The 26168-nt window shown below is 49.2% G+C and overlaps 1 protein-coding gene across 7 annotated transcripts in view; it reads left to right on the plus strand.

Moving 5' to 3' along the window:
* USP31 (ubiquitin specific peptidase 31) overlaps positions 1–26168 on the plus strand; it is a 31907-nt gene that overhangs the window by 4000 nt on the left and 1739 nt on the right. For 2 of the 7 annotated variants that reach the window (XR_005603117.1, XR_005603118.1), the window contains exons 2-16: positions 7968–8105; positions 8573–8661; positions 9540–9632; positions 10756–10891; positions 11397–11541; positions 12308–12491; positions 13009–13120; positions 13358–13452; positions 13988–14065; positions 14256–14385; positions 15645–15764; positions 15921–16146; positions 16523–16681; positions 17391–17543; positions 18533–20588. Coding sequence is in view for 3 of the 7 variants with exons in the window: in XM_039560147.1 (XP_039416081.1) it covers positions 7968–8105; positions 8573–8661; positions 9540–9632; positions 10756–10891; positions 11397–11541; positions 12308–12491; positions 13009–13120; positions 13358–13452; positions 13988–14065; positions 14256–14385; positions 15645–15764; positions 15921–16146; positions 16523–16681; positions 17391–17543; positions 18533–20073 (3399 nt within the window). In the remaining 4 variants the exon portion in view is untranslated. Of the gene's footprint in view, positions 1–6857; positions 6999–7967; positions 8106–8572; positions 8662–9539; positions 9633–10755; positions 10892–11396; positions 11542–12307; positions 12492–13008; positions 13121–13357; positions 13453–13987; positions 14066–14255; positions 14386–15644; positions 15765–15920; positions 16147–16522; positions 16682–17390; positions 17544–18532; positions 26122–26168 lie in introns of those variants that run through there. The other 5 variants (XR_005603119.1, XM_039560147.1, XM_010392244.4 and 2 more) reach the window with 5 other exon arrangements.

Consider the following 26168-nt stretch of genomic DNA (forward strand, 5'->3'; position numbering starts at 1 on the left):
CAAATCCTCTGCCTTTGCCTTCTGTGGAGTTTGGGTCTTCTGTGAATGATGAGGCTCTTTCTGTTTTGAGACTTTCTTTGGGGCTCTAAGGCAGTTGTACACTGAAGCATGTCAATGTTTAACAAGACCCTTTGCATGCCAGAACTGGGATTGCATTTTTTGTCCTACAAGAAGATGGCCTTGGCTGTGACCTGCAGCATATTCAGCAAATACAGCACAGACACCATAACTCAGTTGGGTTGGATTGTCAGAATTGGATCTGAACTCAGAATGAATCCTTGTTGGCAGAGCAGAGATTATTGTGCCAGGTTAAAAGTGCTGCTTCCTTTCTTATTTATTTTTAAACTTATGTTTGGTGTAAGATTTGTTTCAAGGTGTTTTGGGAATGCATTTGGTGCAAATATCTCACTTTGGGACAAGCAATCTGCCAGCTGTGTTGGGCACTTCTTTGGGAGTTAATCACTAACTCCTGAGTTACGAAGGAGCTCCTGGAAAGTGTTGACATGCTCAGATCTTTGCCTCCTGTTGAAGCTGCAGTGAGAGCAGTTCTCAGCGGGGGCTGCTGGGCCAGCGTGGGTGTCAGGAGCCTTTGGTCCTGCTCACAGAAATGTCAGCCCTGGGCCCTTCTGCCCACCAGAGCCCTTGTGCATTGCTAATGGGGCCAGTGATGTGTGAAATGTGATCTCCTGGATTGTATTTAATTATCTTGCTCTCTGCCTAGCACAGGATAAGTTATTTTATTCTGGATATGGTCCACTGCTTATTCCTAAAATATTTCCACAGAGAGCAAACTGTCCTCCCTCTGAACAGAGGGATGGAAGAAAGGGACATGAAAGAAGAAATGTGGGACTCTTCACCCTTCCCTTCTGGTCCCTTGGCTTTTGGTTCCTGGTGCTTCAGCTTCTGTGTTGATCTAAAGAGGCTTTGAGTGGGTTAGGTGATAGGGGATCTTGAAGTGCTTGTTGCAGTTCAGTCCAGGTGCTTCCAGTGGTGGCATCCTACTGAGGAAGCTTGTCCTAGGGCTGCTCTGGGAATTGGAGTTGACACACTTTCCTTGAAACAAAAAGCAAGTTACAAATTTTCTACATAATTTTGATGATGGTTCTTGACATGGAAATGTGGTTCACTGGGATCACAAAGGTCTAGCAGTCTTGCCACGTTACACCCTTTTTTTTTTAATGTTAATTATCAATGAGATGTAAGTCCATTACTGTATGTGTGGTTTGTTTTGTTTTGCTTATTTTCTTGCATATTTTTCCTTACAATTGCTTTACTCGCTTTCTACACACATCTCTAAACCCCCTGGGAAGGGTTTCCTGCAGCAGATCTGGCTGCCTTAAGGCAGTGGTCTGACTTACCTATGAAATCCAAATGCTTTTCTGGGGATTTCTGTGTTATGCTTCAAACTTTGATCTGAGTGAGTGCAGCACAAGGCTGGGGAGCCAAGGCTGAGAGGCAGAGTCTGGAGGTTGGATGTGGTTTGCTGAGGGGGTTCTGTTGGAGGGGGCAGCAGAAGTGTGGTGTGGGTGCTCCCCTCTGGAGCAGAGGGTCGGGTGAGGCAGGAGAAGAGATCCCAGTGTGGAACAGCACTGCCAGGTGGCCCTGGGGGTTGGCAGGACCCTCTGTGAGGCTGGAAGGGCATTGTACATCATTGCCAAAATGTGCTTTCTGTCTTCTGAGCTTCCAGGTTCTTATTTCCATGCTGCCTGTGCAAAATGACACATGGTGAAAGTATGAGAACTGTGTCGTGCCTGGCAGCCCATGGAAGCGGTGAGGGGGATGTGTGTTCCCAGGCAGCTTAATTGGATCTGTGTTGCTCTGTGCTTTGTACATGGCCACACTTGATTGGAGTGAACCCATTCTTGCTGCCATTTGAGCAAAGCACTGCTTAATGAACTTGTTTGCATATGATTGTCAGTGAAGTGAATGTTTGTTATAAAGTGCAAGGGGAGGCTTCTCAGAGTGGTAATGATGGGATCCCCTCATCTCAGTTTCTGTGTCCAACTTGGGACCTGAAGCAAAGCCCTGGAGAGAGCAGGAGAGGCATAGGTGTGCAGCTGGAGCACTCCTTGGGCTGCTGAGCCCAGCCTTCACATCCATCCTCCGTGTCAGCATTTACTGATAGTTCTTTACCGAACTGCTTCACATTCGTGGTGTTCTCCTGCTCCTCAATCCCTTATTCCTTTGAATCCCACCAGTTGCTCTACCAGTGTAGCAGGAAAACAAGTTCCTGCTGAATAATACGGGATTTCTGCTCTTTATAAGGGTGAATTCTCCCAGCAGCCAGCAACCGACTCCTGGCAGTGCCTTTGGCAGGCAAGACCTGCACCCCTGGGAAAGGCCTGGAAAGGAGTGTGCCAGCTGGGGAATGCAGCACCCACAGCCCACCTCCATGTCCGTGCTCACACACAGCAGCCCTGGACAGCATCATCTGGACAAACTTCACTCTCTCCTTATGCATTGAAGGAAGGTGGTTAATGAGGATTAACAGGCTTCAGCCAGGAAGGGTGAGAGTAGCTGCTGGCATGAGACAGGTGTTAGGCAGGGGCTGGTGGGCTGATGCTTCTTGTTTGGGCTTGTTAAATGTGGTGGAGAATCCCTCTGGTGCTGGTGTGCTGCTCCCTGTAGTGCTCCTCTTGGCTTTGCTTCCTGAAGTATTCTCATAAGTGGCTGTGCTTATTCCCCTCTGCATTGCAGAGGGCAGGACTGTGTAGGGGCACGGGCTGCCCACAGAGCTGCCATGTCCCATGGGGTGCTGCCTCCTGAGGCCTGGTGCCTCTGGATGCCCACAGGGCAAGGGAGGAGTATTTTGTCCTGCCCTGGCTGCTGTGGTAGACCTCCTGCCATCGAAGCTCACTTCCCTGTTTGGTGCCTGTGGTAAGGCTGAGTCCACAGTGATCTCTTCTGCCCCTGGACTGGAGGAGCTCCCTTCCTGAGCCCTGGGGCCTGAACCACGCTGCTGGCTGGGTACTGGTCTCCCCAGAAAAGAACATCTCCAGAGGGGAGGAAAGTGCTCTCTGTGTGTGAGCAGAGTGATTCAGGTAAGTGGTTGTCTGCTGTAGAGCTTACCCAAATGCAAACCTGTGGTTGTGGTTTAAAAAAGAGGAATAGTGTGGTTGAGCATAACTCACTGTTCAACAGAAGATAAAGAATAGCCTTTCTCTCCTGTGCACGTATGTCATTGGGTCAGGTCTCTAATGAGCTGACTTTGTCTGTTCATGTGCAAAATCCTTCCACAGCTGCTTCCTACCAGGGCCACACTGGAAAATAGCAGACTGGCATTTTTCCTCTAGTTGTCTTTGTGATCTGGAACAATAATAGCAGCAAAGAAGAGGCCAGTAGTTCAGCCCTTTTTTGATCTATTTATTGCATCTCTTTAGAGCAGTAGATGAATTATTATTAAACTTTCAGTGGCCTGATAAAAGTGATAATGTATCTTTGCTGTAAATCTGCTTTATGGACAGGCAGGCACTGGTATGGTTGCAGGGTGCTTGCAATAGGGGTACGTGAGTGGGATTGATAGGAAATTTTGATTTTCCCCCCTACGTCTTTGGATGGAGCCATTTCATTCAGGGTGTCTGTGTACCACAGACATCTGGTGGAATGGAGGATCCATCCACCTCGTGCCAAGCTTGCAAGGGCTGAGCTGAGGAAAGGGCTGGAGGTGCTGTGCATTGTGGAAGGTGCTGGGAGGCAGCGTCAGAGTCCATTCCCACTCCTGGTGCTTCACAGCTCAAACAGCTGCACTGGAATCGTTCTGGAGTCTTTCTTAATACCCTGCAATGCTGGACAGAGGCTGGTCAGATGTGCCAACTATACTTACAGGAGAACCAGATTAGGGGCAGAGGATTAACAGCTCTTGGGGGTTGGTAAATGTGGTGTTTTTCATGCGTTTTTAAAGCATTTGCTTCATAACTCTGTATCTGCATCCAGTTACAGTTGCTGTTGAATTACTGCAGGACCAGCAAAATGAGGTGTTGTCTTCTCTTAAGTGATGAACAAAGAGGAGTGAAAGTTTAGGGTTATGGCAAAGGCAAGAAACCCTCTGGTGGGCTGGAAGGGCAGACTTGGAAAGTAAATGTGGAGAGGTGCTGGGTGGCCAGTGCTCAGTGATGAGGTTCTTGCTCATTTGTCTGCTTTGCCTGTCAAATGTTCCTGGAGCTGTTCAGGAATGGCCAGTCTGGCTGCTGAGAGGCTGCAGTCCCCCATCCACAGCACAGGGTTGTGGGGACCTCCAGCTTCTGTACAGCCCTGTCTATGGCTGAGGGCTGTGGGGATCCCCCCATGCTGTTCTGCCCACTGCCCTGAGCCCAGCAGGGAGTTGGCATGGGGATAGGGAGGTGTGTGGGGCTGTGTTTGGTGCTGACCCACATCAGGCTGGGGGGGCTGCACTTTAGGAGTTCCTGGTATTTGTCTCAGTTGTTAAATTGTTTATTTGAGTCGGCACCTCTATCTCTTTCAGATCTAATCATGTCCCTCAGCACTGCCTGTTCTGTGTCCATTGTTCCCCTCCACACCCGGCATGTCTGGGGTTGCTGCCGCAGCCCCCTGGAGCGGGTTGGGAGGAGGGCACACAGCATTCCCTGGAGGAGCAGCCGCAGAGGTTTAAGCAGTAATGGACCCACTTGTAGCCGCGCTGGCAGGAAGCGTGCGTGATGCTGGGAACACACTGCTGTTGCTGGAGTGTTTGTTTAGCGGAGTCTCTTGTGAGGAAGTTGCATCTGATATTTTGTAGTGCTTCCTGAATCACTTCCAACATCTTGTGATGTGTCTCCACAGGCAGCTCTTTATCCTTAGTCCACTCAGGCTGCAAGAGTGTTGAGAAAACCAGAGCAATTATGGAGATGCTTCTGAGACAAGCAGTGACAAAGATACAGAGGAAGGCACATGACTGCTGTGCATCCATGGGTTCGCTGTGCTTGGGATTGGTACAGACAATTGGCTGCTGCCTGTGGGACACTGCATCTCCAGGGACACACATCAGTAAAAGCCGGGGAGGATCTGGACTGGAGTGATGTGCTGGGGAAGAGGCAATAAGAAATACTAGCCTGGGTTCCCAAAGTACTTATGTTTCTATCCCCTTTTCACTTGAAATACTGGATATGCTTCCTTGCAGCAATGCCAAGAGCCTTTTATCATCAGCTCTGTCTAGACGGGCCCTTGAAGTGCAGTGACAGTGCCTGTTGGCTGAGCTCACTGGGACAAAGGACACCAGATAAGGCTGCTGGCTCTGGCTGATGGGAGTGCGGGCCTGCTCCCATCACACCTGTTGGTATCTTGATGCAGAGGGACCACACACTGCTGGGGATGTGGCGGGTGTTTCAGCAGTTCTTTCCCTTGGCTCTCTGTGGTCAACTCACTGAGAAGAATGAGCTTGGCTTTGTTGTGACCTGCAGTGCTGTTGGAGCCTTCCTCTCTCAGTGAGAGTAAGGGACATCATCGCCTTGGTGCTGAGCTGGGCACAGTGGGTTGGGAAGGATGGGTACAGCTGTTAAAACTCAAGTGTGTTACTATAGGAGCATGGGTAACAGTTCTGGAGAGATGTAGTGAGGTAGCCACCTAAGACTGGACTGCAATCTCTGCTTCATGTGTTAGTGATTGATTTTCAGTTTGAAACTTGACACAGTAATTTAAGGGCTAAATTTAATTTTCAGTGTAGGTTTTTTTGAACTAAGTTAATGTTTGCAAAGCAAGTCTTCACATGTATGCCTTACATTCTTACCTGCATCGTTGTCTGGGTGCATTCAGCTGAGCTTTCTTCTGAAGAAGGGCAAGAGGTATCAGGCTGGTACCTGAAGAGACTTTCTTGGATTCATTATTTTGATTATGTTTTATCATTTTATTTCTGCCAGTGGATCTTGCTTTGCTTAATGGAAACTAGGAGCAGAGAAGGCTGTTTGGTCTCCATTAATCTTCAAGTGCTTCAGATTTCTCTCCCCCATAAAAAGGTTTGCAGCAGTATCCCAAGCTGAGGTTACACTGGGCACCAAGCAGAGGTGCTGGGGTCACACCAGTGTGGCACAGAGAGTGTTGGCTGGGGACCACTCCCATGGTTCAGGCTGTGTGCACATATTTTATGTGGGAGGCTGCTGGTTCCTGCACAGCAAGGGCAGTAAATCTGCTGTCAGAAGGGCTGCACATATGTAATGAGAGCAGATTATTTCTGTTTTCCATTTTTTTGCTGCCTTGAGACAGGTGGACAGATTATAGAGCATAGAGAGTATATGTTTATCAGTCCTTTCCTGCCTCTTTCATCACCAGCCCCCTCCCCGGTGACCCCATTTTCAGAGGGATAAAGCGAGCAACCCAACCTCATTTCTCAAATCTGTTGCAAAGTCTGATCAGGGGAGTGGAGGAGCTCTGGCATGAGGCGCATGTGCAGCCTGCTGGGCCTGGGCTCTGCAGCCTTCCCAGCCATTCCTGCCTGCAGGTACTGTCTGGCCTCTGCTCGTGCAACTGTCCCTCTTGGGGATCCTGCTCAATAGGTCTGAGTCCTGTGTGAACAGTTTTTCTCTCCACAGGTGTGCCAGGGGATGTAGGTGCCGCGCTGTAACGGGGCACATGCTGGGCAGGATTCCCTTCCTGGGAGCCTGAAGCACAGGAAGGCTGGGGAGATGCTGAGTGACTGATGTGAGCTTTGCTGTGAGCCTAGTTCTTAGAGAGAAGCTTGGTATTGACTTTGGGGACAGAATTACTGGAGTGGGTGTGTGGGAGCGGCTGTCCCATGTTTGGTAGGAGCAGGCTGGCTCTCCTGGCTGCAGCTGGTGCCTCCTTGGAGCAGCAGAATGTGCTGGCTTTTCCGTAGCAGTGGTGTTGTCTGCTTTCAGGAAGGAACCCGGGCTCAGCTGCTGAGGTCAGCCCACCCTGGCATGCTACTCCAGAGGCAATTCCAGCCGAATGCAGGTGCTGGTGCCTGGCTACCATTCTTCAGAACCTGTGCTGTGTTGCCCAGCGAGCAGTAAGGAGAACTGGCTGGCCATTTGGGACGGGTTTTGGAGGTAAAAGTGGAATCAGAGTTCTGGAGCAGAGAAAGTGTTTTCTGATGTTGGTGGGTAATGGCATTCCTTACTAAATCCTGTGTGGGCTTGTGGCGGCTTTTCAAGGAGGAGATGTCCTGAGGAAAGGGTGCGTGTGGCCTGATTGGAGGGGTCAGAGCAAACTTCTGCATTATGAAAGGTGTCTCCAAAGCTGCAGGGCAAGGATAAACCTGCAAAGACTAGATTTTGGCTGCTGATGAGCTTCAAGCCCTTCCCGTTCGTGTCTAGAAGAAAAACAGGTCTGAACTAATCCCTTGGTTGTGCTGGTGTCCTGAGACGGTGTTTCCAGAAATTCAAGAGTAAATTAGGTGGTTCTCCAGGCTCTCAGTGTGTATCCACAGCAGTGCCAGCTGTCCCTGTTGCAGCTGTGGCCAAGTCCCCCTGGTTCAGAATCCACCAGTCCAGCAGCACCCATCCCATGCTGTGCTGCTCCAGCATTGGTTACTCTGGGACACTGTGGTTCCTTGTGTGCAGGGAAAGCTGCACCTCCCTGGCTGGTGATAGAAGATAGTGTTTGGGATGAGCCAGTTCTGCATAGTGGATTCTTGATACCCAGTGGAAAAAAATTCCATGGTGGCCTGTACTTGAGAGGGTGCTGATGGGAAGTAATTTTGCTACCTGCATGATGATCACAGACTCTAAAGGCATCGGTGATTTAGGTGTCCTGATCCTGGCTGAGTCCTGGAATTGTAGACCTCGATTATCATTGAGCACCTGCATCAATGTTTTGGGAAATGTGTGACCTCACCAAAGCTGCAATGAACTAGACAGAGTGTGTGGGCATTAGGAGACAAAATTCTTGTTTTGCTTCAGCTTGAACAGAAGATTTCATGTGGGCAGCAGTGTCAGATGCTGTGGGGCAGGGGTAGGTGTGATGGCACGGCTTCGGGTCTGTATCAGCTGTTGCTGCACTGCCTCTCCTCTCTGCAGAACATCGTGTCCAAGAACGCGATGCAGTACCGTGGGAACGCCCAGCACGATGCCCAGGAGTTCCTGCTTTGGCTCCTCGACAGAGTCCACGAGGATCTGAACAACGTGGTGAATTCCAGTGGCGTGCCTCCACTCAAGGTAAGGGATTCTGCTAGGAGACGATGTGGGAGTCTAACTTTGCACACAGGCTTTCCTTTTAAAGTAGTTCTCCCCATTGGCTTCTCAACTTCAATAGTTCAGATGGAACAAAAGCTTGGGTTAAAATACTGTTTGTTTCTGCCCTGGAAATGTAACCAGCTGTTCCACTAATCCCTGGCAAGTGCTCCCTGACACAGTTGTGTTTGAGTGGCCCTGCAACACCCAGGAGATGTTACCAGGGGGCTGCTGGGCCTTGTCAGGTGTGAGCCCCATGCCCTTCCCTGGGTTGCCATACCCACCTCACCTTCCCTTGGAGCAGAGTCTGCTTGGTAGTTAAAAATGCTTGTGGCATTTTTCTGGTTGTTTTGGCTAAGGAGGGTGCAAATTCAACTGGCATTCTGGAGCCACCTGCTTGGTGCATCCCCCCACACCTCAGTGTGCCTCAAGGGTTTGTTCCTCTCTTTCAGCCGCCGCTGGAGGATGATGTGCTGCTTGAGGGCCCAGCCTTTCCCATCAGTAGCACTTTTGTGCAGGAACTCTTTCAAGCCCAGTACAGGTATTTTGTACATTTGTTGAATGTATGGGTGACCCCAGTATAACTCCAAATTGACACTAGCTCCCAGTACAGTTGGGACTGGTGTCACTGTGTTAACAGCTGTTTCTGAATTCCTGCTGAAGGGAATCTGAACTAAGACCTTGCTCTAGAGGAAAGAGAGAATTTCACTGCTTCAGATTTGGTATATTCTGTGTAAATCTGCAGTATGTACCACTGCGCCTGTTCTTGTGCATCCTGAAAGTGAGTCAGTGCTTCATGAGCAAAGGTTCAAGAAAGCCCAGTGCTATGGGGCTCACCCTGACTATCAGAGGGAAGAGCCCTTGGCAGGATCTGGAGGTGCCTGGGAGTTAGGGATCCTCAGTGTGTGCAGAGTGCTTGTCATCTGGCACTTGGGAATTCCGAGCTGAAGTTATCACTGTCCCTTCAGGGCTTTCCCTTGTGTTTCCCTACATTCCGGGAAGAGAGCTTTCTAATTTCAGAGCTATTGGAAGAGAACAGCTGAATCACCAGTGTTCCTTGATGGCTTGTGCCTGTACTGCTGTAAGAATTATAATTGCTGGGCTTTCTCCCCAGTATTTGCCAGCTTTTCCTTTGCAAAGGAGAAACTTAAGCCTGGTCTAAGACACAAAGCCATTGTAAGGTGCTGGTTGATTCTGAATGAGAGAGAATTCTTGTGTGGAGTTTATCCTGAGTAAGAGCTGTGTGCACCCCAGTGCTGACTGTCTCTGTCCCTGTCCTGTCACTTCACCTCTCTCCAAAGACAAAACCCTTCCAGGGTTTCCCGTTGGATCTGCTGTTGGTGAATGTGGGATGTGATGGTTGATACGTTCCCAAGGAAGTGGGGTGTAACTCTGCCCTGTTATCCACGTTTGTCCCAGGTCCTCCCTGACGTGCCCTCATTGCCAGAAGCAAAGCAACACCTTCGACCCTTTTCTCTGCATCTCGCTGCCGATCCCTCTGCCCCACACTCGGTATGGAACTGTCCTGAACGTAATGTTGGCTCTTTCCCATGCATGTGGTGGTGTTTAATTTACTACAGCAGGAAGACAGATATCAGCAAAATTTCTGATAAGTCTTTTATAAAGATAGATAGGACCATATGGGGATTTTATGTTTTGCTTTGCAGGTAAAATGGAAAATTGAGCCTTTTACTTTTTCAGAAAGGCCTATCCTTCCTATAGAATTAATTTTGGGGGAAAAAGTCTTTGATTCACATAACCAAAATATTTTGCTTTTCACTTAATTTATAGCATTTTAAAATTAAAAAAGGGAAAAGGATGAAATGCACTTTTTTTTTTTAGAACAGCCTCACTGGTCACTCCAATTTCAAAAAGTAAAGTTAAAATCTTTCCTGCAAAATGTTTTGCTTTTTTGAAAGACAGCTGATGCAAATGAAGCAAAGTGCTTCAGGGGAGGAAAAAAATCCAGATAAAGTATTCAAAGTGAAGATAGAGATGCACAGCAAAACTACTTGTGGTATAAACAAACTCCTTCACCTGGTGTTTGGATCCAGAAAACTTGTGTAGGTTCCAGAAGCAATGGAATAGAGTGATGATAGGGCAGATTAAACATTGCTCTGTCACACTTGCTTTGGAAATCCCTGCTTCACCACCGGATGGAGGCTGAGTGGGCTCTCCAGGGAAGGTGTCCCTGCCCTGTTCTCTCCCCAGGCAATGCTGCTGGCTGCTGTTGGAGGCAGGACTGAGGACTGAGAGGCAGCCTGTTCCCAGTAGCAGCTCTCCAAGTACTTCAAGGTGCTCTCTTACACTGTCCCAAACTTTCTTACAGGATCCTTATTGGAAAACTGATTGCCTTCTCATACACCATTTGGTTTTAACTCTGTGGGCCTTTTCTGAGATGTTTTACTTGTGGGAGCATGTAACACCAGGCCATGTAGTAAGAAAGGAGTCTGTAAATCAAACACGCTTGTCTGGCTGCAGCTGAGCGCAGCTCCAGTGTCAGGTGGATCCAGACAGTCAGGAAGGCCCTGTACCTGGTGGGCAGCCTGGATGTGCCCAGGTTGGGCTGAGGCTGCTCCAGGCAGTGCCCAGAGGTGCTCAGCCCAGCCTAGCAGTGCTCCCATGCTCTCCACAGGCCACTCTACATCACCGTGGTGTACCAGGGCAAATGCTCACACTGCATGCGCATTGGGGTGGCCGTGCCCATCTCTGGAACAGTGGCCAGGCTGCGGGAGGCTGTCTCCTCGGAAACCAAGATACCCACGGAGCAGGTAATGGGCTGGGCTGCTCACCTGTTTGCCCTCCCTGGAGTGGGAGGGAGAGGGGAGGCTTTTGTCCCTTGTTGGATACGTAGGAATCGAATTCAGTATCCATGGTTGAACAGGGAAGCAAGGCAGTGGTGGAAATCTGGATCATGCTTTTCCCTGTGCATTGGCTGTTTGAATCCTAGTGATGTTAGAATAGCCCTCAGTGGAGTGTGTGGACCTGCCTGACCCTATGGTGACCTGCGCATGCTGGCAGTGAGGGAACCACTGGGTTCTGTAGGAAGAGCTTCTGGAAAGCTGTTGAATTCCACCAAAACCTCTCCATGTGTTGCTTTTACCCCAGCTTCTCGTTCATGGCTGTCTTTTTCCCTGTTCCTTGCTCCTGGCTGATGCCAGGATGTTTTGAGGAGTGCCATCCCTTAGCAGGAAAATCCCAGCTGAAGGACAGGGCACTGAGCTGAGCCAGGCGTGGGTGGTTTGATGGGTTCTGGTTTGCTTCTGCTGCCTGCAGATCGTGCTGACAGAGATGTACTACGATGGGTTCCATCGCTCCTTCTGCGACACCGACGACTTGGACACCATCCATGAGAGTGACTGCATTTTTGCCTTTGAGACCCCAGAGATCTTCAGGCCTGAGGGCATCCTCAGTCAGAGAGGTGAGTCAATAACTCTGCTTAATGCCCACCTCAGGTGACTAGTGAGGGAGGTTTGTGTGGGAAAAGAATGAGTCCCACAAGCTGTTGATGTTCTCGTGTATTGATTTCAGCTCTGACTTTGTCCAGGCTCACTCCAGAAGATTTAATAGTGTTGTCAGCTGGGAGGTTATCAAGCAGTGTTGTACACTCCTTTCTGCCTCTTCTCGGGGCTGATGCTGCAGGCCAGGCTAGCTTAATGTGAAATCTCTTGTCAGGCTTAATTTAAAGACCTGCTAGGGACCAGATGAAGCCACTGAAATTGTGTTATTTAAAATCAGATTGCTAGTGATGAATAAACAGTCTCAGGAATGAACAAACACTTTCTCTTTCCAAGCTCAAACCCCTTGGCCTCTGCATGTCCCCTCACTGAAAGGGAGCTGTGATGTCCTGGGCAAATGAAGTGTAATCAAAGGCAAATTTTATTATTGAAAGTAACAAGTTGGGTTCCTGGCACTTTAGTTTTTCTTGTGGGCAGTAAAAGCTGAGAGTGCTTGTACAACCCACTGTGAAAAATCAGAGGAGGAGCACTTGCATATTATGTCCTTTTCTAAAGAAACAGTCACTGCAAAAGGTAATTGCTCTCTGAAGCCTTCGTACAAGTGATGAAAATGCTCCTGATTCCATACTGACCCGCTCCTCTGCAGCCCAAGGAGGGTTTCTTGAGGGGGCATCAGGGCACTAAAGGCAAATGACATAATAAAATCTTTCCTTTCTCCTAATTTTTCAGGAATACATGTGAACAATAACCTGAATAACTTGAAATGTGGCACTGAGCACTCCCGAACAATAGCTTACTCTCAAGGAACAGTGAAGTCTGGAAAACTGGAACAGTCCTGTGCTAAACTAGCAGCAAATGACAAGATTGTCTTGCTGGTGTGTAACAGAGCATGCACTGGACAGCAGAGCAAAAGGTGACTGGCAGCAGTATGGTTGGAGCTACTCTTCTGGCTGCTTCCTAAACTGACCTGGATTTTACTCTCCTGTAGTATAGGCTCCAGGTGAAGGAACAGCAGCTTGCATCTCTAGCTCACATCAGGTGCTAAAGAACATGTTGATCAAAAAGCATTAATGGGTGCAGCAAAATATTTCTAATTTTGGTGAACTTCAAGTATTGCATTACTGTAAAGGAGCTAATGCAGCCAAGTTGGGAGGATACACCACCTCTGTAGAGCTGTCTGGTTTGAGAGCAGCACATTTGACCAGATCCTGTTATGGGTGGGAATTTTAAATTAGAGTGAAAATGGGAGGAGGGGGAGAAGTGAGAAACAACCATGGCAAAAGCATTTGTATCAACTGGAGCCTGAGAACTGCCTCAGCCTCTGAAGCTTCACAAAACTTCATGTGAAGTTCTCCCAGGTAGTTTGGGGTTCTGATTGCTGAACGGGATAATCTTTTAATTGTTCCCTCAAATGCTTCTCCTTCCCATAGGTTTGGCTTGCCCTTTGTGTTGCACTTGGAAAAAACAATTGCTTGGGATATTCTGCAGAAGGAAATTCTGGAGAAGATGCAGTATTTCCTGCGGCCTGCAGCCTGCTTGCAGGTGAGACAAATGTCCTCTCTGGTCACCACAGAGAAGCTATTGGATGCACAGGCTCCATTGCTGTACCTCAGCCCTCTGTCAGCTCATTGGTGCAGGCATATTTGAGACCTTGTACATTTGCTTTCTCATGTCAAACATGTTCTAGGGTAAAGTCTTTGTCAGCCAGTGCTGAGAGCAATTTGCATGTGGGCAGGTTGGGTTGGACCCCTGAGGTGGTCTCTGCTCTCCCTATTGCAGGTTTGCCCGTTCAGCTTGCGAGTGGTCAGTGTTGTGGGCATAACATACTTGCTACCTCAGGAGGAGCGACCCCTCTGCCACCCAACAGTGGAAAGGTGAGCTGGCCCTTGGGTGCTGAGACCTCCCCAGGAGTGGAGAGAGGTGTGTTAGCTGGGAACTCTGTGTTAACCATGCAGTCCAGAACAGTCCTGGTGTGGATGTGTGGAGTGGACTGCAGAGGCCTGAGGAGCAGGGAAATGATGGAGCATCCTCAGGAAGCTGTGTGAGAATACCTCAGCTGTGTGTCATGCCATCTGGAGTCTGTCCTCCCTGGAAATGGAGAACAGAATTAAAATACTACTCCCACTATTTTTAATTTTTTTCTTGTGCCTGTTATTCTTTAGAAATGTTGGTAGATGCCTGTTCTGTAGCAGGTATATGTTGCCTTACAGAACTTGCATACTTGGATGAAGGCATTAGCCAGCTTTGCCAAGTTTTTTGCTGTGTGAATTCCATTTACTCCAATGCAAACTTGAGCTGTGGGAGTGGAGGAAGGATGAAGGGCTTGTGGAGAGAAATTATGTGCATGTAGAAGATAGTGTAGACTTTGTATTGAAAGATGATCTGACTTCTGTCTGCTCCTCTCTGCAGGGCATTGAAGTCATGCGGACAGGGGGGAACCGCTCATGTGAAATTAGTGGTAGAATGGGACAAAGAAACTAAAGATTAGTAAGTATGAAGTAAAAAACCTCAAAGTGTGTTCACCTCACAATTGCTGCTTGCAGCTTGCTTGTGTGAACTGTGCATCCTTCAGCAAACGTGAGACCACTCAAATTCCACCTGTGCCCAGCCCCTGTCTGCAGGGACAGCCTGGGGAGCAAGGGGATGTGCTGGTAAATGTGGTGTCTCCCTGATGCAGCTTGTTTGTGAATACAGAAGAGGAGTATATTCCAGACTCTGAAAGCGTCCGCCAGCAGAGAGAGCTTCATCATCAACCTCAGATCTGCACTTTATCTCAGTGTTTCCAACTGTACACCAAAGAGGAACAGGTAGATATAGACTGTGTACTCTGGCTTGTTCACATGCTGCAGGAACTCCCTCACTCCAGAGCAGGTCATTTTTGCAAACATTGATTCCTTGTGACAGGAGAATAGATTTGTAACACAAGACTGTGCTGCTGACGGAGCTCCTCTGCAGTGAGAAGCTTGTGGGAGGTCCTGCTGCTGGGTTCTTTGCTGCCCAGATGTTGATACAAGAACTTAGTCCTCTCTTTGGCAATTTCCTCCTTGTGAAATAGTATAAAGGATTAGAGCAATGTGGCTTCATGGGAAAGTCCTGGAGCAATCGTGTGTTCCCAAGCTTGAGCAGGGCTGGGGTGGGCTCAGGCAGCCCCCACTGAGTGGGGCCCTCCCCAAACAGTAGCCCAGTGACCACAGAGCTCAGTTCTGCAGGAACATGGCTGCTCCCCTGTTCTGGCTCTGCTTGTGGTGTATGAGGCTGAAGAGGGTGAGTGATGGTGTGCCACAGGCAGGCTAGAGAGGGCTCTGACCTTGCCCCTGCCTGGCACATGGAAGCCATCTGAATTCCTTTGGCAGTCTCTAATCTGCTGTACAAAGGGCTGGTCTGGAGGTAGCCTTTGCACCCAGGACTGAGCTGTAATAATTTTGGAGCCTCTCTTGGTTGCTTCTTTCAGAGGTGAGGGAAGAATTGTTTGACAGCTTAAATCTCTGCGGCTGCTGAGTTATCTTAGCACTGGGCTGTGGAGGGAGGCTTGGGGGACAGGGAGAGTCTTCAGTGTGTAACTCTGTGCTGTTGGGACTACGGAGGAAGAGGATTCCCAGAGGGCAGTGAGGTGTCAGAGGTGACATCCAAAGTACACCTTTCTTCTTTCTGTTCTGATGTTTTTCTGCTTTTTTTTTCCTGCTTTTTTTTTTTCTACTGCTGGTTTTCTTGTGAGAATACTTTTCAGGCTGCCAAGCCTGCCTGCTTTTTGCCTTGGTTTTTCCTTCTCCCCTTCCAAGGCATTGGCATTTATAAGGTGCAAAAAAGCCCTCTGCACAGCAGCACTGGCTGGATTCTGCCTTGCAGCAGGAAGTGCCTCCTGAATGAGGCACCAATGTCTCTGCTTGTCACTTTGGAAAGCATTATTGGGAACGCTACATTTCCAGTGAGTGTGATAAATGCTGGAGGGAGATGAGGCAGAGAGATCAGTGTCTGCACTGGGCTTGGGGCAGCAGAGGATCAGTGGTGTGGTGCAAGCTGCCTTGGAATTTGAAAACCAATACCCACTCCTGCCCATTCCTTGTAGCTTGCCCCAGATGATGCATGGCGATGCCCACACTGTAAGCAGCTGCAGCAGGGTAGCATCACACTGAGCCTCTGGACCTTACCTGATGTTCTCATCATACATCTGAAAAGGTTTAGACAGGTAAGGATGCCTGTAGTGTTCCTGGAGGACTGCTGAGTGATGTGAGTAGACCCCCCTCATTAGAAGCAGCCATTCTGCCCTATGTGTTTCTCAGCTGGGGTTTTCCAGGCATCGTGGCCTTGGGCCTCTGCAGCTTGTGCTATTCTCTGTACACAGGAAGGAGACCGAAGGATGAAACTTCAGAACATGGTTAAATTTCCCTTGAGTGGCTTGGACATGACTCCTCACGTTGTGAAACGCAGCCAGAGCAGCTGGAGCCTGCCATCGCACTGGTCACCTTGGAGGAAACCTTACGGCCTCGGCAGAGATCCTGAGGACTATATCTATGACCTGTATGCTGTCTGCAACCACCATGGCACCATGCAAGGGGGACACTACACAGGCAAGTGTCCTGCTATGCTATCTATGGTGGAGCCATTCACAGAGAAACTGGTTATATTTCTGTATGGAGTCAGACTGATGGAAGCAGAGTGCCGTAAGTTACAGAAGGTGAAGTGAATGGAGTCACCCCAAATGATGTTCTGTTCTGAGCGGTAATGTTGGACAAAGAAAAGTCCTGAAATGTAAGCTGTTTATTATGTTCTGGCAGCCTCAGGCTTCCATCTTGCCAGTCAGACTGGAAGATGATGCAAGAATAAATCTGTTCCTCGTATTCTCCTCTGAGTCCATTATAGCAGATAAGGTTATGTTAAATATCATAGAGCAAACTTGAGAGTAGTAGGAGTGAGGGAGTCTTACAGTAATGTATTATTTCTTAGCATATTGCAAGAATTCTGTTGATGGCCAGTGGTACTGCTTCGATGACAGTGAAGTTCAGCAACTTTCTGAAAGTGAAGTCTGCAAGCAGACAGCTTACATCTTGTTCTACCAGCGACGCACAGCAATCCCCTCATGGTCTGCCAACAGCTCGGTGGCAGGTAAGCCCTGCTGGCACTGTCTAGGGGTGGCTATAAGTTGTCTTTCGTGGATAGTTTGTCCTTCTGAAGAATTTTCTACCCAGCTCTGCTTAAGCCCCCACTCTGTGTCCCAGAACTCGGCAAGGCTTGTCTGAGTCTGTGGGTGTGTGTCAGGGGCCGTGGGAACCTTCCACCTCTTCTGCTAAGGCAGTTTTGGCAGGGAGGCTATGGAGATGGGGGTAGCCCCTATGCCCCTACAGGTGTCTGCTCAGAGCTGCCGTTGTCAAAACCAGGACATCAAATCGTGGCTCGCTCCTTCCCTGTGGCAGCACTCTGAGTCCCAAGGAGGCACTGGTAGCGCATGTGTTGGTGGAATCCAGGATGAGCTGTGGGCAGGTGCAAGGCTTGGTGACCTGCCTTCAGGAAAAAAGAGATTTTTGTGGTGCTAGGGTGGCAGCTGAAACGCCGCCACTGCCTGCATGCTGGTATTCACAGCACACTGGGACAAGTGCAGTTCTGTCTTCCTATTCTGACCATAACTGCTCCCTAAGAGGAAAGCCCCATTCCCTTGGCAGTGTCTGGATGCTGGGGCCATGAGGGCCGCCTCCAGGTGTCTGCCAAAGCCAGAGCAGTGCAGAGTGTGCCCAATGTACCTGACTCCCTGGCCTCCCAGGGTTCTGTGTGTGTGCGGCCGTGCGCTGCTGACCTGTCCCGTGCCCGGTCCTTGCAGGCTCCACGAGCTCGTCGCTGTGCGAGCACTGGGTCAGCCGGCTCCCGGGCAGCAAGCAGCCCAGCATCGCCTCCGCCGCCTCCTCGCGCCGCACCTCCCTCGCCTCGCTCTCTGAGTCGGTGGAGCTGACTGGGGAACGGAGTGAAGATGATGGTGTGTATCATTACTGGGGGGAAAACTGGGCCACTTGTCTTTGTGTTGCAAGATCCTTACTAAAATAGCTGCAAAATCTGTGGTTGCACAGGACAGTTATTCCAGAAACTGAGACAGGCAGATGCTGTCTCGGTAAGAGCACAGGTGGGCTTTTGTCTCGTATGAAAGGTTGAGGAGGACAGGGCAGGAACCTTAAGGAGCCTTTCAAAGAAAGCAAGTGCCATCAGCAACACCTCTCAGTCAGGAACTTCTGTACTTGTGTTCTCTCTGGGTCTTGCTGCATCACCTTTGCAGAGTGGTTGACGCAGTGCTGACAGATTTAGCATAGGCACTAATTGCCTGTTGCTGTGCTGCTGGATGGTCCCAGGGAGTGGGGGGAGATGCAAATTCACTCATGCACTCATGCACACTCCACACACTGCCTTGTAACTTCTGACAACGTGGAGCTTCATGGGTCAGTCAGAGCATTTGGAAGCTGATGGGGAGATGTCCCTGCAGCAGTGCTGTGACAGCTGTCAGGTCTGGCCATGGAAGTTGCACTTCTAAAATACTTATATTTTGAGTTTCTAAATACAATTACATCACTTGATCTAGAGGTGGGAATCCTACTTTGCCTTTCACAAATTGCTCTGGGAAATACTCTTTAATACAGAATCATAATCCTAGCTGGTGATCTCCTTGCCAGTTTCAAGGACTTTAGAGGTACAAACCCTGTGTTTTATCTCCTGCTACTCAGGCATGAGAGAAGAATCTGGGTTATCAGTTTTAGAGGCTTCAGAGAGTTACTCCTGGGTGACCACTAGCAAATAACAGTTGTTGGATTCCTCATTCAGCTTTTGAGCAAGAAACTGTGTCTGCAGCCTGCATGGAGAGACACATAGTGTGGTGTGGGGGTGCTGCTTGGCCCTTGTGGGGAAATGCAGATGGGTGAGGTAAACCATCTGCAGCCTTGGCTTTCCCACTGAGTCTGTCACTTGCTTTCTCTGCAGGAGGATTTTCAACTCGACCATTTGTAAGGAGTGTCCAACGTCAGAGCTTGTCATCCAGATCCTCTGTCACCAGCCCACTGGCAGTGAGTGAAAATGGTGTCAGGCCGTCGTGGTCACTCTCCGCAAAACTGCAGTTCCGCTCCAACTCCCCGTCACGCTTCTCTGGAGATTCCCCAGTACATACCTCTGCTTCCACCCTGGAGAAGATCGGGGAAGCTGCTGATGATAAAGTCTCCACCTCATGCTTTGGCAGCCTGAGGAATCTCTCTAGCAGCTACTTGGAGCCCTGTGACAGCAGTCGGCGAGAGCACAGGACAGCTCGCAGAGCCCCTTTGGCTGTCATGGAAGGGGCGTTCAGGGAAGAGTCCGTTGTAAGGACATCTAGCTCAGACCTTTCAGATGGGTATGGTAAAAGCTCTGTGCAGCCGGATAGGAATCACCCTGCTCTGGACCCTTTTGATAACAACAATCAAATCGCCTTTGTTGACCAGAGTGATTCTGTGGACAGCTCCCCAGTGAAGGAGGTGAAAGCCCCAAGTGGGACAGGGTTGGCTGCAGAGAAGGCACATGACACCCCTAAGAAGGGTCACAGCTCCAAAGGAGCTTCTGAGCCGGACAAAAGTTTGAGGAAGGGAAGGACAGTCTTAGCTACCCAAGAGACCAAAGTCTCTCACTCTTCCCCTCCACTGAAGAGTTCTCAGAAAGCTTCCCGGTCTAGAAGTAAGACAGACTCTTCTAGGGTCAGCGGGCGACACGGGTCTCCTGCTCCCACTCAGGCTAGGAAGGATTACAGCACGAAGCCGTTGGAGGCATCTGTCCCATCAGCTCAACAGAAGCAGAAGTCAGGTTCTTCTCCATCCTCCACAGCTGCTAAGAAAACCCCATCAGGCTCATTGACTAAGGGCTCTTCGTCTGGGAAGAGCCGGACTTCCGACCGCAGCCTCAGCAGGGAGGGCTCCAAGATCAGCCTGGGGTCGGATAAAACGAGCATTACCAGCAGCTCAAGAACGAGCTCCCCACGGATCAGCCACTCCAGGAGTGACAGCAGGGCAGTGGACAGCAAGCACGTGCGCAGCTCCTCCATGGCCAACCTGCGGTCTCCAAATGTTGGCATGCGTTCTGGGTTGAAGAGGGACAGCAAGTCGGAAGAGAAGGGTTTGTCTTTCTTTAAATCAGCCTTAAGGCAGAAGGAGACACGGAGGTCAGCAGACCTGGGGAAGACGACAATGCTTTCAAAAAAGACAGGGAGTGTCAGTTCCAAGTCAGGCAGTAAAAATGTGCTGGAGGACAAACCAGAGAAAGGTGGTGTTCCACCAGCCTCTCAAACCAATGCCAACATTACTACAAAAGAAAAACTTGTCTCAAAAGATGCCACATCTAACAAACATTCTCTGCTATCCAGTCGCAAGTCCAAGTCTTCCCAGCTAGATCCCGGAGTCCAGTCTCCTCCTTCCAGTGGCAAGCAGTCAGCTGACAAGCCACTGAAAAAATTACCTTCCAGCATGCAGGTGTCTGTACGGCCTTCTCTGGAACCTCAGTGAAATGCTGCAATCCAGGTGTCTTTTCTTCTGCTGAGAAGCTAATTTATTCTGAGCTCTTGTTTTTTGTTCATGTGCCTAATGTATGTTTTGAGGAGAAGTTAACTGCAAGTTGTTAAAGCGCCTTTGATTCTGCCATCAAACCAAATAGCCACAGGCAGCCAGCACTGGTGCAAGTAGCCTAGCTGGAGTCGTTGTTGAACATGAATGCAGCTGTCCCATAGCACTTGTACAGGAGTCTCTGTTGAAAGTGCAACAACTTTCTCCAGATTGGAGGGTTGGAATCTGACCCCCAGTTGTACTGACACTGGTGTGCTTTGTAGAGCTGTGAACTGATATTCCTTTGGTCTTGTTCCGAGTGGGCTGTGTCCACACTGGTGTATGGCCTTGAGCTGTGGAGGATGCAAAGGAAACTGGAGAGACTGTCGCTTCTTTCTGCTCTCAACTCTCTCTCCCTGCTCCCCTCCATTTCCAAGCTTTCTAAAGGGCAATATTTCAACACTAATGTTGTTTCTCAGGTATATACTCAGCCAGTATAGGAGGGACTAGCATTAGTGACGGACAGAAAGTGTCTCTGTGCGCGTCTGTAATAGATTTAATTTTTGCATTCCAACAGCAGGAGGTTTGAAATGTAACCTGCAGTTTTTGTTGCTATGTGTATGAAGAGTTTTGCTTTGTCCATACCTAAGGCAACCTCTACCCTGTCCTGTTTAACTACTTTCTTCTGAAATGCTCTGCTAAACAACAGAAGAAATCCCTGGGCAGCAGCTGGTGGCCGACTCGTCCTGTGGAAGCAGTGCCATAGGAGAGTTGTGTCCACGTATACCTGGATGGCCGTGATGCTGTCAGGATGCCCCTATTCAAACTCCTGGGAAGCATTTCCTAATGTGCTCAGACCCTTATCATAGTGGTATAACTAAGCCTCCATTATCTCTAGGGGTGATGTTTAGATCAAGTGTCATCCTGCCCTCTCTGAGCATGCTTTGGCAGGCCCCTTTGTGTGGGTTGGCAGGGCTGTACCCAAACCCCCAGAGCAGTTTTCCTGTTCTCTAGAGTGCTGTATCCCTCTGGCATGCTCGTCCCCTTCCCATGGGTCTGGCTGCCACGTGTCCCTCAGTGGAAGGTTCCCCTTCTTGTTTGGATGACAGCCTCCATCAGGGTCAAAACACTACATCTACTGATGTCTTTGTTTACATGCGCTTCTTACAGGGGAGATTCCTCAAGTTCTGTAAGGTTCCTCTTAAGATAGATTTCTTAAGTCCGTTTACATACATGTGGTGTAATTTTTTTTTAAATTCCACGAGTTTTTATTGATGTGCTGCTTATCCTTTATGTCCGCAGCCTGTTGTGTAGGTTGTGACAAGGTGGGCAATGTGCTGGACACGCTCTCTGCTGAGCGAGGTCTGTGCCTGTCCAGTCCAGTGGCAGAGCTTCTCTGGGCATAGCTTTGGGCCAGGCACATGTATGCTCTGTACCATCAGCATAACAAATTGGCTTGTGCCACCTCCCTTGCTGAGGTGCTGCTCACCGTGCAGGCAGTCTTGCCCCCAGGTCTGCTGGGCACCTTGCTGCTCTGTGATCTCTTTTCTGCTCACCACACCTGCAGCAAGCTTGGGAGGGAAGGGCTGGGGGTAACTGGCTCCTCAGAGTGTCTGTGGGGCTGAGCTGGGAGTGCCATCAAGTTGGGGTCAGTGTGTGAGGGGTGATGTTTCTGCAATGTAACCCTTGCAGCATCCTGGTTATGTCCTGCTGCATCCCCTTCACATGCCCCAGCAGTGCCCACAGCCTGCACATGTAATGCCCTGACTGTTCTGACCCGAACGTGACCATCCCCTCAGTGCAGTCCTTCACCCGGGCATTGTTTCAGTCTCATTTATTGCAGCAACAAGAAGCAAAGATTGCATTGCTTGCTTCTGAAATGTATGACTTGGATTATTCTTGGATTATTTTCTGTTACATCCAGCAGAGCAGATAAGACTTGCTTGACATTGCAGTACTTAAATTACTCCCTGAAATGTTGATGTTGAAGTATTTGTTTAAGGTTTTATCTGTATTAAGGTCTTACACTGTCTTGGCTCTTTTCTTGTAACAGCTCTTCTAGCAAGAATGTAAATCCAGTGGCTCATGCTGGCTTGGCTTGGGATCTTTAATAGACAGAACTACTCTCTGTGCATTTTACCATGGACATTTGTGAAAGGTTATTTTTATCAAATGACATTTTCTTTTCATGCCATCACTCACTGAAGGAGTTTAAACTGGAAGCTGGTGTGTGGATTTTGAGGTGGTTTTGCTCCTGTGCTGCATGCCTGAAGGGAATTTGAAGCCATGTCCAAATCTGTGTTTTAGCTGAACACCAGTTCAGTGTCTTTATCTGGAGCAAGTGAATGGTCCTTGGAGTTCCCATCTGGGCAGAAGGGAGGTGGAGGTCGTGGTATTCCAGCAGCTGATAAAAGTAGTTGAACCCCTGCAATCCCATGAGATGCAATCTCACTCTTTCTGCACATTTTCTGTAATTCCTGATGCTAATTGCTGCCAGCTCCAGCACTATCTGCTCTCTTTATGCTGCCAGACTGGATTTCTCTGTCCCTCTGGAACAGCAGCTCTGGTGCACAGGCTCCTTGCTCTGCAGGGGAGTGTGGTGGGCAGAAGGGGCTGCACTGACAGTACCCTCATCTCTGAGCGGGTGGGATGCTGCTCCTCTCTGGTGGGTTTTCTGCTTGGGAGGGCTTTGCTTAGGATGTCCTCAGGCAAACCCCATGGTTTGACTTACAAGGGCGCACCAGAGTTCATGTGGAACATAAGACACACACCAGGCAAAATGTCAAAGTGCAGTCTCTGGGAAGCACGGTCCTTGCTCGGTGTCTGTGTCCGCTCTGTGTCAGGGCACCTGGGAACACAGCCGCTCACATCACTCCGCACCTCTGCTCGTTGGTGTCGCACATCTTTTGTAGTAAATGAGCTTCCTTGCGCAGGAGAGGGTTGAAGGGTGTGGGTCCAGGAAGCACTGTTCACTGGGAGTGTTAATCAAAGCCTTGTTGTTGTTACAGTCATGACTCCATCAATGAAGTAGGAGAAATGTTTCTGAAACTGAATGTAGGTTATTACAGGCCCTACTTAAAGGGATTTGGGGAAAAATCATCAGTCTTCTGCAAGTCTCCTTGCTTTAAAGCAGACTTATCTCTTGTCCCTTTCGTGTGTAGGAACTCCTGTCCATGGTATTGTGTTGTCCAGCTGCCAGGATGTGGCATGGTACCAGGGAACACTGGAGAGAGGGATCTGCCAAATCCTAGATGCCAACACCACCGTGGCTTTGCATATGGATCCTTCAAGCAGCAGTGGCTTGAGGCTATTCTGGAGCAGCTGCATGTACATGGTCATCTCGTAAAGTTCCTGTTAGCCATCAGAAGCACTCGTGGCTGTGGGGGAGGTGGGCTCTGCCATCTCCCAGAGGCCGCTGCTGCCCAGGGACCTCCACCTCCCCTGGGTGGTGACGTGTGGGGCCTGTAGGTCTCATGGGCATCTGAGTGGGATGGGAGCAGCTGCTGCCAGGTCTGCCCTGCCAGTCCTGCCCAGCCTGTCTGGGGATGGCGGGGTCTGGGATCCTCCTGCCAAGGACTTGGAAGCAAAGGTGTACAGGGTGGCCTCACGGTGATGGGAAATGCCTGGCAAGGGGGAGGCCCAGCAGTGTCTCTGCTCCCAAACAGGTGAGCTCCAAGGCAAAGCAGGCTTTCAGGCAGTGTGTTTCCAATCGGCTTTGGGTTGGAGTCACCTGTGCCAGCATGTGACTTGTGTTTCACCCCACCTCCGTAGTCTGCCACTTATTCCTGCTCCTGGAATTGGCCCTCTGGGTGCAGGAGAGCAGCGCCTTCATTCCAGTGCTCGATTCCTACAGGAGTCACCTAGAGACTTTTTTTTACCCTTTTTGGGCTGTGTCTTTTGGATAGTGTTTAGTAGTATTCAAGTTATAAGCACATTTTCAATGACATGTATTGAAGAGGCACCTTTTATTTGTATTAATCACATTTGATAGACAATTTGGTGCCTACAGTTCTCTGTAACTTGTGTCTCACTTTGCGTGTGTAAATTGTTAACCCTTTCAGACTTATCAAATATGGATTAATAAACACAAGATGCTTAGGATAGAAAGCTAGCAGCTTAATTGCACTTCTCCCACTGCAAGTGCCCTCATCCGCCGTCGCTGCAGGGGTTTTGCTTTCTGAAGCTGAAACTTGAGCATGATCAACCATTTTTCTCGGTGCGAGGCAGCTTGCATGGCCGTGCTGTCCCCGATGCATGTCCCTACTAACTATGCAAGCCTCTAGCCCAGCCACGGCTCCAGAGCACTGCCTGGAGTCTGTGCTGCTGCCTCGTGGTGCAGCTGCTGCTGGCACACAGGAGCATGTCCCTGGGTTCCTGCTTCCTTTGCACATCTTTGACTCTTTCCTTTGCAGGATTCTGCGTTACTGACAAGGCTGGAGCGTAATGTAAGGTTAGAGGGATCGGAGCAGGGAAATGAGAACAAACTGATTTCTATTTTGTGTTGTTTTTCCTTTTGTTAGCAGGGCGACCTGCTCAGGGTTCTGTGTGTAGCCTGCCATTCTGTGTCATGTAAGGGCATGCCTGTGCTGTGAGGAGGGGCAGGCAGGCGCCCGGAGCCATGCGGGCACTCAGAGCTGCTGTGAGTGTCCGTGTGAGGGGAGCGGTTCCCAGTTGTCCTTGTGCTGCCCATGCTGGTCTTGGGCCTTTGCCTGCCTTTCTGGGGGAGCCCTGGCTGCCCGTGGGGGTAGCTGGTCTGCCTGTCCATGCTCCAGAACCCTGTGGTGTCGGGGTTTGAGCCATGTCCTGCTGGACAGCAGGTCCCCTGGGGCACCCGTGTGTGCCACATGGCCAGGGCAGCTGGTGAGGGCTGGCCTGGGCTTTGTGCAGGTTCCAGGACTCCTCCTGGTTCTTGGCCCTGCAGCTTCAGTGCCCTCCCCTTGGTCAGCCAGCATGGAGAGCATTTGGAAACAACATTCCAAATAATTTTACTGTTGGGTGTTGTTTTTTTTATTTCGGTTTGGTTTGGGTTTTTTTGTATCTTTGTTATTTGCCTACTAATCCAAAAGAATTTGGCAGTATCTAATGATACCTGTGGAGGGAACTGAAATTTAGTTTTAATCTGTGGTGAGATGAAAGTTCTACGTGGTTTTCTCAACAAAAGCACCGTAAAGCAGTTACTATTAAGAGCTTTATTTTGTAAAAGCAAAGTACCTGAAGACTTGTACAATGTCTGTGTTAGGTCTAAAGGCTTAGGGACTCTTCTATTTTTTTAAAGGTGATAGCACTCAATTTATCTGCAAATAATGTTTTTTAAAAGACACAGATTAAAACTAAGTGTAACCACCAGTCCTGGCTCACTCAGCCCTGCAGCGCACACGCGCCGGCCTCAGGCTATTGTGGCATTTGTGAGTGCAATAAACCCCTTTGGAGGTGCTACATTGCCTTGGGTAGGGTAACACAAGGGAATCCAGGCCACAAGTGGCTCCATTACTGTCCTGTGGCCTTCCAAGTATGAATTTGTACAGATTTGCTCACCACCTGTGCCTCACCATTGGTTAAAATTGAATTTTAAGTCCTGTTGCAAATGCAGTTTCTCTTCTGGACACAATGTCAGATTTTACACTGGAATATCTACAGTTCTCAAACTGCATGTCACATCACTGTACCTGGTACAGGGACGTGGGGCTTTCCCACACCTTTGATATTCTCCTCTGTATTTTAATGTTTTTGACCTGTACAGTAATTGGAAAGCAGGCTGTCTTTACTTGGGGTTGAACATTGTACCATAAATTTTAAATTATTTGAGGACAACTGCATGAGACTGTGTCAATGCCTTTTATTATTTATTTGTATGTTTTATTATTCGAGGTGTATGCACTTTTAATATGCAGAATTTATATTTTTATGTTACAAATCATTTTCTTTCAGAAAGAAGAGTTTGAATATGAGGAATTGGAATTAAGTGCAAAAAGGGGAATATGTAATGAAATACAATAAATTTATTACTAGGCATCCTGCCTGAGTGAGCGTTTTTCCAGGCTGCAGGCTTCAGCTTGCTG

Source organism: Corvus cornix, chromosome 14, assembly GCF_000738735.6.
Source record: "Corvus cornix cornix isolate S_Up_H32 chromosome 14, ASM73873v5, whole genome shotgun sequence".
NCBI classification, from domain to species: Eukaryota; Metazoa; Chordata; class Aves; order Passeriformes; family Corvidae; genus Corvus; species Corvus cornix.